The following is a 13346-nucleotide window of genomic DNA, read 5'->3' on the forward strand; positions in this document are numbered from 1 at the left end:
GTGCTTAGCAAATGCCTAATGCCTATACAGAAGCCAAAAGCGTTGGCTTTACCAATGCGTGTTAGTACTTGTTCCTTGGTGCAACCTCCATCGCTCAGGTGAAAGCCGCTTTGAGTGCAGGTCACCCAGGACTTTTGTCATCCAAATAATAAATTGCTGGTTTAAGAGCTGTGTGAAGTGAAGACTCACCTGCAATGCAAGCTCCCAGGGCAAGCACAAAGAGCAGTGAAACTCCCACAGTAACAGCCGTAAGATATGGGGTTCCGGTCACATTTCTCAGGAAGGACTTCCGTTTATGATCTGAAAAAGAAAGCATAGTGTTCCTGTGGGGTTGTTCTATTACAGAGATATTGACAGAAGATTTAAAAAGACCCAACGCTAACGTCACGTGGCGCTGTGACTCGAAACTGCTTCTTTTCACGCAACAGACAATGTTAAAGTTTAACTAAAGGAGAGCTGCAGTGAAGGCGCTGTGGGTTCCCTCGATGAATGGGAATGTGCAGGTGCTCAGGCGCTGAACACTCCCAGCGGAGCCGCTCCTCTCCCCCTTCACTGAGCCGTCCCGTCCCCGCTGCCTAGGAAAAAGTGACGTTACATCGGCCCAGGGTTCCTATAGCCGGATTTCTGCATAGCCTGCTCTTAGAGAGTGGGCATGCTCGCCTGCAAGGATAGCATGTGTTGGCACAGACACAGAACTAGTTAATTTTAAGCAACTCTTCTGAAGACTTATACACACAGTTTGGCCGCTCCACTCCCCCCACATACATAATTATACGCCCCCTCACGTGCTGCCAGTAAAAGAAAGCGCATTCTAAGCGCTATGCTGGATGGACCCTGGTGCACTTACTGTCGCCGACGGTCGGGACTTTCACTTTATCCAGTTCCGCGGGCGGCAAGAGCCCCGCATTAGACCACGCGTCCTCACTCCCAGGCAGGTGTCCCTTCTGTGGGTCTACCACACCCGTGGGGTCACCACACATCCCCATGCTGGCAAGATTCAGCCGCGCGCCTCTTCTGCTTGAAAGCACCGCCAGGACTTAGGCTGAGTAGTGTGGGCTCCCCTTCGCTCAGATTCCCAAACCCTGGTCCCCAGATACTGCAGTAATAAACAGACAGTTTTTTGTTGGTGGAAAAATTATGGCCGTAGGCTTATTTTATTTTCTACAGAAAATAGCACCAATAATAACATAACAAGCAATAATGACACCAACTCGCTTTTGGGCACTTCGTGTCCAGGATGTGTAGATGCCCCACCCCTCTTCTTGGCTGGTCTTATTTACCCGGGGCATCCGATCCTGGACACGTGCCGCCACACCTGAGTGGGTGAAGCCTCGGCCGCTCAGGTCCCCCCCAAAAGGCATCCCTACTTACAACCTCGCTCAGTTAAGGCTCTAAAAATGTTATCCGTAAAAATTCCCATCCCTTTGTTGGATAGATGTATCCCGTCCTGGTGGAACAACTCTGGATTGTTCTGGGACAAACCATGCTTTATAAACTGGAGCCCCATGCTTCTGCAGTACTTTTCTAGTGCCTTGTTGAGCTTTTTCCTTGCAACTTCGATTGCATGCCTCCTGTGCGCGCCGTACCAAACTCTGCGTGTGATTATCTCCGACATGAAAATTTCAGTTTTCCACCAGCAATGCGCCATCGCCCTTAGGGACTCGCACATGTTGCGCAGCAGTTCGCCCTTATTTGTTTTGACTAGGTCATTTCCGCCCAGGTGGATTACCAGGTACTCGGGTGGGTCCCTGAAACCGATCAAATCCGACAACCGGTCGTGGATGTCCTCCCAGTGCATCCCAGGGAGGCCCCACCAGGATGTTATTGTCTTTTTAAAATGTAGACCCTCTTTCAAATCTTCGATCACCTGCCTGCCCGGGTTACAAATGAGTGGCCGACTATCCATGCCGACTTGTATGGGCTCGTATCTGCATTGGGTGGATAGGAAAGAAATCATATCAAGTGTTCGCTTACATATCTTTTGAACCATCCAAACCTCCTGCCCATGCTGACGTGGCTGCCCCTATTCTAAAGGAGTGGGTCCCAAATTCCGCTGCATCACATACTGCTACGGCTATGGTTTTCTTTAGCACTGCCTGGAATTGATATCTGCTGAGCGCCCTGCCGTCCCTGTGGATTAGTAGTTGTCCCCCTACATCGGGCCGTACCTCGATAAATTCCTGGTAATGCACCTGGGGTAGTGCCCCCTATCCTTAATACAATTCAGCTCTATTGTTCTACCTTTCCCCAGCTGGTCTGTTTTCGATTTCCTAAGTAGTATTGACATGCCCTTGGACCCTAAGCTGATGTCGCCTCTTGCTAGACCGTCCCCTGCAACCGTGTTGCGTGCTACCAGTTCCCCAATCCTAAAAGCCCCATAATACGCTAGTGCAAATGCTGCCCTGAACAGCCTTGTCTCATAATTGTTGCTGCACGTACCTTCCAACAACTGCAAGAGCTTCATCATTTTACCAAAATTCAGGGGTCTCCTACTATCCGGCTTCTTTCCTTCCAATTTTGCCCAGCCCTTCATTGCATATTTTATCCGAGGGCTACATGTTGGGTCTGTCACCCCTGCCACCTTAGAGGTATATGCGACAGCTGCCAAATGAGCTGCCACCCAGCTTTTTCTTTTCCCTTGCGCAAATGCTTTCTCCAGGAATTCACACATTTTGGAGATTGAGATCTCCCCCACATCTTGTAAACCAGTTTCTTTCAACACATTATTTACATGCCTCTTGTATTGCTTATCAGTCTTGTATGTTATGGCGTTCCTGGCCAATCTTTCTATCACTTGGCCTTGTACTTCCTCTTCTGAGTCAACCTTGTAGCTGACCTTTTTTTCTGCATTGCTTCTAATGGGACCCATGCCTTTAGTGGCGTTGGCGTTTTTATCCTGTTTGCGTCCGGCCGCAGCTCTTGGAATTTGTCCCACTGGAAACGAGACAAGGCATCAGCGACCACATTTGCTTCCCCGGCGATATGCCTCGCCTTTAATGCCACATTATTATTCAGACACTCCAATGTAATTGCCCTCATTAATTCCAATACCAGCGGGCATGATGCGCTTCCATTGTTTATTACATGCACTACCGCCATATTGTCTGACCACACATTCAGCTCCTTGCTATTCAGCTCTGCCTCCTAGGCACACAGAGCTACCCAGATAGGGAACAGCTCCAGTAATGTGATATTACTCGTCCAAGATGCCTCCAGCCATGCTTTTGGCCACTTTTCTGCGCACCAGTCTGTTCCTAATATTGCCCCAAAACCAAAACCCCCGGCTGCATCTGTAAATAGCACCCTTTTGTTTTCTTCGTTTAGTGGCGAGCGCCAGATCACCGCTCCGTTGAATGTTTTAAGGAATACACCCCACACTTCCAAATCTTTCTTGATTCCCCCGCCAATTCTGACTCTGTGGTGAACTTCTTTTGCCCCTCTTGTTCTCTGTTCGATCCTTCTCTGAAATATCCTGCCTTGTGCTATAACCCTTCCAGCAAAGTTTAGTTTACCTGCCAGTGATTGTAGTTCCTTAACCATGGCCTTGTTTTTGCCTTTTAGGCTTTTGATTGTTCTCAAGAGGTCCGCTACCTTTTCCTCCGGAATCCTGCACACTCCCTTTCATGAGTCTATTTCTATACCCAGAAATTGTATTCTCTGAGTGGGGCCCATTGTTTTTTCTTCTGCCAGTGGGAAACCCCACTCCTCTGTTAATGTCATGAATTTATTTAAGGTCGCCCTACATCATTCAGAACCCTGTGGTCCCACGAATAAGAAATCGTCCAAGTAGTGGACTACTTGTGCCTCCTCCAACTCCTTTGTGAGTGACCATTGTAAGAATGAACTCACTTTCTCAAAATATGCACACGAGATAGCGCAACCCATTGGTAGGCATTTATCAACATAATATTTGCCCTCCCAGTGCATGCATAGCCACCTTTGTGACTCCCAGTTGACTGGTAGTAAGCGAAAAGCTGATTTTATATCTACCTTCGCCATCAATGCCCCTTTCCCTGCTTTCCTGACCACCTGTACTGCATCCTGAAAATCTGCATAGGTCACTGATACTGCCTCTTGTGATATGCCATCGTTTACCGATGCACCTGGGGGGTATGATAAGTGATGAATCAGCCTGAACTCGCCTGGTTCCTTCTTTGGGACCAGCCCCAATGGTGAGCATATATATTCGTCAAATGTGGGAGACCTGTATGGTCCCCCTATCCTTCCCAGTTCTACTTCTTTCCTGATCTTCTGGCCCACTAACACACTGTTTTCTAAGGCGGATTTCAGGTTTTTCGGGATATTCTGGGAACCATGACCCTCAAAACATATCTTGAAGCCCTCCTGGAAGCCTCCTCTGATTGTCTTTGCGAATTTCTTTGTCTGGGAACACCTGTAGCCACTTTTCCATTCTTTCAACCTTAACTGGCATGGCCCCTTTCTCCATGTTTTTCTCAACTCTGTTTTTCCAGAACCCTGTGTGCGCTGGATGTTGTTCTGGTACATTTTGCTGTACTATGTTCGCCACTACAATTTTCGCATCTGTGGCTGAATTTGCATTTCTTGCCCCAGCTGCATGGGAACCAGTTTTCAAAGTTTCTACATTGTGCCGCCTCTGTCCTACTTGGCCCATTGGTACTTCTCCCACCCCCTTGTGCTGTTGGCAATATATTGTTCTGCCAACTTCTCTGTGTGTTGTATTGCCTGTCCGAAAACTCTGCTCCCTTGATCTGTCATAATTGCTCTCATATCTTCTGTTACCGTATCTATAATCGTTTCTAGAATCGTTCTGCCAATATTGCCTCCTTTGATAACCCCCCAAACTGCTCTGCTCCCTGGCGTCCCATTTTTCTTTTAGCACATTAAATATGTACAGATTGAAATTCTCTTCGTCCCAACCTATGTCTGGGAAGCAATCCATTTCCTTTCTAAATTCATGGTCGTATTCTTTCCATGCATCCCCCCAAATGCTTTGTAAACTTTTAACACCCTCTGCTGGTATGTTACCAGTGACAACCCGTCTTCTGGGTATTTCTGCAGGATAATGGTGGACATAATTTGGAAAGCTGCTGTCCAATTATCGAAATTCCTAGCTACCGGTGCCCTCCTCAGTAAGCCTTTCTCATCCTCTTTTATATCCTCTAGTGCTACATTCTGACCTCTCTTCTGTACATCTAGCAATGAAAAGATATCTATAAATTATTTCCTCCATATCTTCTCCTTCACTTTCTCGTTAATGTACCAAGCTTGGGCCTTCATCGAACGCCCCTGTGCGTCCTTCCCAACCGGGGCCCTGCCATATTTTGTCATTACAGTGGCAGGTTCTTGTACTGTTATACTCGTGAGCCCGGTCGGTGCCACCGGTATGCTGGTGTTCGCCCCCTCAGGGGTAGCTCCTGGTAGCACCCCTTGTCCACCCCCCTGTGGGATGGGTACCCCGCTGCCTGTCGTGCCTGATCCATCAGCTCCCCGACCGCCTCTAGCCCCTTCTGCCCTGTTCTTCTTCTGCCCTGGTCTTCTTCTGCCTATCTTTGCGTATTACCCCCTTCCATCTCACCGAAGCCTTCAAGTGCTCTCTTTCCTCATCTTCGCTACTCTCCTCCTCGTCGGATGTTACTGCCGTTTGCTCGGCCCTGCGGTTTTTGGTCTTTTCTCTTTACCCTCTTGAGCTCTGGGCGCCTTACCCTGAACCGTGATGCATTCTTTTAACATTTTGACAATTTTTTCCCCAATGTTATTATCGATATTTTCTTTACCTTTTTTGTTGGTTTTCTTTTGCTTCTTCTTGGGCTCCTACGGCTGTTCCTGCGGCCCATCTGCCACTTCTCTCGCCCGCTTCTGGCCTTGTGGTATTGTTGCCTCATCTTCGCTGCTGCTGGACTCCTCTAGTAGCAAAGGCGACATTGCCCTTGCCTTCTCCTCCTTCTGCATCAGCTCCAGTACCCACTGTGCTCCATATTCTTTTTCTGTTTTTTTAGCCCATGCGCTAAATTCCTACGCTCTTCTTGCCCTTGCTTCGCAATCTACCTCTCTATGTTGCTCTTCTTTTTGTCCCGAGATCTTCCTCTCTATGTTGCTCTTCTGTGTGGAGCCTGCCCGGGCTGTTGGTCACTATGCTAATTGCCCCTTTTCCAAATAATTCCTGCTCCCAACGTGCCTAACAAAAAACAAGCACGGGTTATTAGCATAGCATGGGTGCTCCGTCGGCCCTTTCACAAATATGACCCCATGCCGAAATCCGGGATCGAACCAGGGGCCTTTAGATCGTCCGTCACACGCTCTTCCAACCGAGCTATTTCGGAACCTTCCCTCGTTGATCGTGCCTCGTAAACAGCAATCTTGTGTTAGTAACTCTAAAGCTGAGAGTGCCAATTCTGCATCAATCTCATGCTTCTGCAGAAATATTTCCCAAAGTGAAAAAGTGGCCAATACGTGGATCGAACCTGTGACCTTGGCTTTATTATCACCCCGCTCTAACCAACTGAGCTAACCAGTCAGCTCCTCTTCCAGCAATCCATATGGCCCTGATGTGCTTCGTGCACGCCGCCTTCCTTTTGAATTTAGGGGCTTGGCTCGATCCTGCAATCTCTCCGTTATAAGTCAGGACACTTACTGACTGTGCCACAGAGACTGGCGTCTGTGCTCGCGTCCTTCCGACGCGGCTAGTCTTGTTGCCGTACTCTGCCCCTCCGCGGCCGCTGCCAGCCGGCTGCTGCTTCCGTTGGCGGACCTTCGCCGTCTTCCCGCCGCTGCTCCTGTTGGTCCGTCAGCGCTCTCAGCCCTCCGAGTCCTGCCCGCGGCTCCTGAAAAAACCTGCGGCTCTTGGTGAACTCCACGCGGCTCCAAACGACTCGCAGCGGTCCCCTCCTGGCAATCGTCTCCACACGGCTCCGGCTCCCGACACCAGTCTTCTCCCCGCGGCTACGGCTCCCAACACCAGTCTTATTCACGCCACTCCGGCGGTGTTCTGCTGTCCGCTTGTGGCCCTCTTCTCCACACGGCTCCGGCTCCCGACACCAGTCTTCTCCACGCGGCTCCGGCTCCCGATACCAGTCTTCTCCACGCGGATCCTGTGGTGTTCTTCTGTCCACTCGGGTCTGTTTTGTCGCCGCTGCAGAGGGGGAGAAACGAAATCCTGAAAAGCCTGTAGAAGCAAAACGACAAAACGTTCCCTTCACCCCCTGATCCAGGCCCTGGGAGCCTACCCGTAGTAGGTGAGCTCCTTACCGGTTTGTAGTTGGCCTTTCACAGCATGCCACCAATCTCTGGACTGGCTGATGTAAAATGTACAGTTTAAGGGCTTTCAAACACACCCAACAAGTGAAAAATACTCTCTCAATCATTGTGGGATTGTTTTATATTAAAACACTTTCAGCAAATGCATAGTTTAAGCACTTATCATGCCCCAGCTGTCACCAATCTTGGGACTAGCTGATGGCAAACGTACTGTTTAAATGTCTTCAACGACATTAAACAAGTGAATATAAAGCCGACGGACAACTATTGTGAGATGATATAAATCAAATAACATTTTTTTAATTCCGATAGCTCTCTTGAGCTCACAACCTCATGGACTGTAGTCAGAAGATCTACCATTGCACCAATGCTTTAGATAGAACATTTCTGGTACTAGTTCTTATGACCTAATCAGACAGCAGGGCCTGCAAGTCCCTTTTCAATGTCAATTCTAACGTGCCATGCCACCTACATATTTCTTTATATCTGCTTCAAATCCGTTTTTTAATTGCTTCAAAATTACTTCAGGCATCTCACCTCTTAGACTCTTGTCTTATATCTCCTAACTTAATATAATAGTAACAGGGACTTAGGCTACCCCGACCTGTTTGACTCTGGCCCGGAATGGATTCAGCACACTTTGTACAGATCCCTATGGTGGTCTGTACATAAGAGAACACCCAAATTACTTTACGTGAAAAAACAAATGTATTCTTGTTACTACTAAAAATGACATTACAAAGCTGTCAGCCATTTGGTTTTAAATATATTGTCCATTTCTCTGAGGATGTATCCGTCTGGCCCTCACAGAGAATTATTTTATACACAAGGGACAGTTCTACCAGCAGATCAGAGGGACCAGCATGGGATCGACTTTCGCACCAGACATTGCAAATCTCTACATGGACAATCTAGAGAACCGATTCATATACAGCGCCACGAACCAATACAAGAGTAAACTAGTCGGATGGGTGAGGTATATAGATGACATCTTCACCATTTGGACAGGAGGCACTGAAGAACTGCAAGATTTTTACAGATGGCTCAACAATGTTGATCCCTGTATCAAGTTCACGTTGCACCACGACACTAATTGCTTAGCTTTCCTGGACCTCAACATACTCAGGGCAGAAGACGGCACAATCACCACTACATTATACCGCAAACCGACGGACAAAAACACGCTATTGCAATTCACAAGTTTCCACCCACAAGCGCTTAAAGAAAACCTACCGGAAATTGCTCAGTCTGCCATCTCAATAACTCAAGACCAGAAAGAGGTCTCTTTAAACGGCACAATATGGAAGTACAAAACCTTCTCAAATTGCCTAACCAAATGGAGTGCATACATGATTAAATGCCTGTGCAATCTATTATACATAGGGAAAAATAAACACGAAGTGAAACAAAGGATCTGTGAGCACAGATCATGCCTGAAAAACAAAATTGAGGACAAACCTATGGTGGCCCATTTTGTGAAAAAAGAACACAAGCATACAGAATTGAGATGGTGTGTGATTCAAACATTAGAAGCAAAAGCCTGGGGGGGTGACAGATTTAGAACTGAGGCAAAAATGGTACACCGCCTAGACACGGTAAAAAATGGCCTTAACGTGTGCATTGAGTGGAATTTGTTTTTCTGAATTTATTCTGAATTTATTTTTCTGAAATTGTTCTGGAAATGCAGCAAGTTACGAGAAAGACTCTGAAACATGATCTCTGGTTTCCTAATATAATTTCTAATACAATATGGGGTAACATGCACATCAAAATCAAGCTATAATGCATTCCAATTTTGCACAATACCAGGTACCAGTATTATGTGAGAATGGACACTCTCAACAATGTTCTAGTGGATGTCATGCTTCAGCAACAACAATGTGGGAGAGAAAAAATGAATAATGTGCCACTATGTGTTTGAATATGACAAATAATGGTAGATCTATGTAATGATGTGCTGTTGAAATAACCGTATAATACCAGGTGCCAACAGTATATACCAATGGATACATGCAAAGATGTTGATGCTGCTGCAAAAGTACACTAACAAAAATGAAGAATGTACCACAATGTGTCTGTAAACTACAGAACCATGCCAAAATACTAGCACTATATGATAATTGATACACATTACTGTGATCCATCAGAGTCCAAGTGACACCCTTTACGAAATATGATTAAGTAACAAAATGTCTACAACATTGCGCTACGTTGTTCCTGCATCCAACATAGTGGAAAGTGTATTCACCAATATCCACACAACGTTCCGTAGTTCACACAGCGTAACACCTTCGGCCGAGACACTAATCCCCCGTCTCGACCGCATAAAGACACTGATCACACGCGCAGGCGCGTATAACACTGAGACGCATACCCTTATACAACACATACATAAAACAGACACGCATGCATGCAGCTGCAGACAGAGCCACTCACACGGCGATCTACAGCAGCACAGAAAGGCAAGCGAGATACTGCCTCTTAGAGCGGCTAACAATTTTTCGGTTTAGCACAATAAGTAAGACTCCGTCCACCACTGAGAGCACTTACATAGCACTTACATAGGAGCACTTACATTCACGATCGCATTCGAAAGCCTGCGAGAGGAACGTTTTTAGACACCTCCCTTCATCGCACGCCATGCCCGTTAACTTTTAGGAGTCTCACAGAGCGCGCAGAGCACAAGAACCAGAGAGGCTCACGCAAAGCAGGGTGAAGATCTTTCACAATCACCCCTCTGCATAAGTGCACACGTACCAGCAATGCACTGGGCACTCAGTTAATAGCACCATAGCCTCACACCAGGTACTGATAACGGGTAAAATCCATAGCCAGCACTGGCAGTACTTGCACTGTAAATGTTAGTGCATGAACTGATTTATAAGAAACATTTCAATAGATATTAATTATCTTTTCCTACAGCAAGTCAGCTGCGGATCAAATCGTAGATACACAAGATCGATTCCAACAAGCGCACAGCAGGCGCTTGGAGCGAAGATTTTGAACCGCTTTCTTCGCCAACCTGTGACACTGTAAAGTAATGCCTCAGGTAGGACAGAGCCCAGCACACTTTCCAGGCACCATGGTCCCTGAAAAGATACACCCAGTTTTTGATTTGTACCTCCTTACCTTTAGATGGCCCAGCCCTGTGATACACAGTGGACACGATCAGGTCCCCTACACTTGTCCTGAAGACGGCAACTGAAGACTAGCAACCTACAGGGTGCCGGAAACACCACTAAGTGTCGACTAGATAAATGTGAAGACAATCATACCACATTTGAAAGTCACCATTTGTACTAACCCACACTGCATAAACTGTATGCAAAGTTCCATTATATGAGGTTGATGTGAGTTGCCTTGAACAGTGTATTATTACCCGGCAATTACAGGCAAACAAAAGGTTTCGGATGACAGCTTTGTAATGTCATTTTTAGTAGTCACAAGAATACATTTGTTTTTTCATGTAAAGTAATTTGGGTGTTCTCTTATGTACAGACCACCATAGGGATCTGTACAAAGTGTGCTGAATCCATTCCGGGCCAGAGTCAAACAGGTGGGGTAGCCTAAGTCCCTGTTACTATTATATTAGACTCCCTCATGAGTGCTAAAAAAACAAACCCTCGACCCTTCCATCCCGACAAACTACAGACCCATCACCACTGTCCCATTCCTACTCAAAATCATCGACAGGGTAGCTTATCTGCAAATTCAGGACTATCTTGAAACTAACAACCTTCTGGGCTCACGACAATCCGGCTTCCGTCCCCTTCACGGCACCGAAACAGCCCTGATTGACCTCAAGACTCAAATCGACGAGTTGAAGGACAATGGAAAATCAGCTATGCTACTCCTCCTTGACCTATCGGCAGCCTTTGACTTGGTAGATCATGCAGTTTTATGCAATCACCTTGGCTCCGCTGCCCATTTCTCAAGCGATGCCATAAGCTGGGTACAATCCTTCCTTGCTAACCGGACAATGAGAGTCTTCTCCCCCCTAGCAGCTGCCGATCCCATACAAGTCTCCTGCGGTGTCCCCCAGGGATCATGTGTATCTCCCACTATGTATAACATCTTTACCAAACCTTTGTTTGACAAGTTGGATAGACTGGGTGTCATCTACACTAATTACGCAGATGACACTCAGATCCTTATCCCCCTTTCGGGTAACTTCTTGGAAGACTCAGCTCTGGTAAACAAGATATATCTCCTCATTCAGGCCTGGATGGCATCCCATGGCCTCTGCCTGAATGACGACAAAACGGAGATCCTGATCCTCGGCACAGAGACAGCGATTAAAAAACTTGACCCGAACTATGCCTCATTTAACATCGATAACAATGTCATCAAAGTGATGCCTGCAGTTAAAACCCTGGGAGTTTATCTGGACTCAGCACTCACCTTTAAGAAACAAATTAACTCCCTAGCCTCCTCCACTGCCTATACTTGTAAACTGATCCGAGCTTGCAGACCATTCCTAACAGAGGCTAGCTGTATTACCTTAGCTAATGCACTTATCATATCCAGACTGGACTATTGCAATGCTCTATATGCGGGATCCAACAAGTATATCCTTAAACTCCAAACACTCCAAAACAATGCTCTTAGAGTAGCCTTAAACATTCCTAACAGAGCCCATGTCTCTACCTCCAGAAGGAATATCCACTGGCTAAAAATTAAAGACAGAATCACCCTCAAAACTCTCTCGCTCACGTCGAAAGGGCTTAACAATATAGCTCCCCCCTACCTAGCAAACAGACTTAACAAGAGAATTTCAAACCGCCCCAGAAGAATGACCAACGCTTATACCCTGATGGTGCCTAGATACAAAAAGAGTACAGCTGGCGGCGCCAGCTTTCCAGTCATAGCTGCCCAAACCTGGAACAAACTCCCCTTAGAACTTAGAAAGGACCAACCTTATCCAAGCTTCAGGCGTAAGGTTCTTTCATGGATACGATCTAATGACATCTAACGGGATCACCCTCCTCTACTAGAACCACTCGTCTTGAGTGTCACCCCCGACTATGCCCTTTGTTAACTTGACCTCCTTTAGGGACCCGTCCACCACTGCCAGCATCTAGGAATTTCACTGGTTCCGTCCGAGACCACAAAACTGTGGCTGATTGTTACATAGCATTGTATGCCTCCGATACATGGCATCATCTGTACAAGTATACTCAGACTGTAACACTGCTGAACTGCCCCACTGCCTATTTTTGTGTGTCATCGCATATTTTTGCTTGTCATTGTAACTAAGTTCTCAAGTCTCCTTGTAAATGTTTGCGCCCGGCTACCTGCGGGTTTGGTTTTGCGCTATATCAAATAAACAAACAAACAAACATGATTTAGGCCCCCCTGACTAAAAAGAGGGCAACACTACCCCCCCTATACTACACAAAATGATATCTCCTAATTTACAGCAACTGAATGCTTTAAAGCACTTGGCACTCCAGCATGCCACAGCATGACACCGCTCTCGGGACTAGCTGATGGCAAATTTACTGTTTAAATGACTTCAAAGACTTTAAACAAGTGAATATAAAGCCTCACAAACATTGCGAGATGTAATAAATAAAATTTAAAAAATAAACAAAAAACAAAACAAAAAAAAAATAAACAAAAAAACAAATAAAAAGGTACTAGTTTCTGATAGCTCCCTTCAGCTCACAACCTCATGGACTGTAGTCAGAAGGTCTACCATTACACCAATGCTTTAGATGAAAAATACCTGCTGCTAGTTCTTATGACCTAATCAGAAAGCAGGGCCTGCAAGTCCCTTTTTAGTGTCAATTCTAACGTGGCATGCCACCTACATATTTCTTTATATCTGCTTCAAATCCGTTTTTTATTTGCTTCAAAATTACTTCAGGCATCTCACCTCTTAGGCTCTTGTTTTATATCTCCTAACTTACAGCAATTGAATGGTTTAAAGCACTTGGAACTCCAGCATGCCACAGCATATCACCGCTCTCAGGACTAGCTGATGGCAACTTTACTGTTTAAAGGACTTCAAAGACATTAAACAAGTGAATATAAAGCGTCACAAACATTGTGAGATGTTATAAATCAAATTAAAAAAAAGAAATTAATTAAATTCCGATAGCTCCATC

At 46.1% G+C, this 13346-nt stretch overlaps 1 protein-coding gene across 4 annotated transcripts in view; it reads right to left on the reverse strand.

Moving 5' to 3' along the window:
• LOC138580151 (early activation antigen CD69-like) overlaps nt 1-13346 on the reverse strand; it is a 287597-nt gene that overhangs the window by 73451 nt on the left and 200800 nt on the right. For all 4 annotated transcript variants that reach the window (XM_069650471.1, XM_069650472.1, XM_069650470.1 and 1 more), the window contains one exon: nt 190-300. In XM_069650471.1, coding sequence (XP_069506572.1) covers nt 190-300 — 111 coding nt within the window. The remainder of the gene's footprint in view (nt 1-189; nt 301-13346) is intronic.

This window comes from Ambystoma mexicanum, chromosome 3p (genome assembly GCF_040938575.1).
Source record: "Ambystoma mexicanum isolate Mex_15411 chromosome 3p, UKY_AmexF1_1, whole genome shotgun sequence".
Taxonomy (NCBI): domain Eukaryota; kingdom Metazoa; phylum Chordata; class Amphibia; order Caudata; family Ambystomatidae; genus Ambystoma; species Ambystoma mexicanum.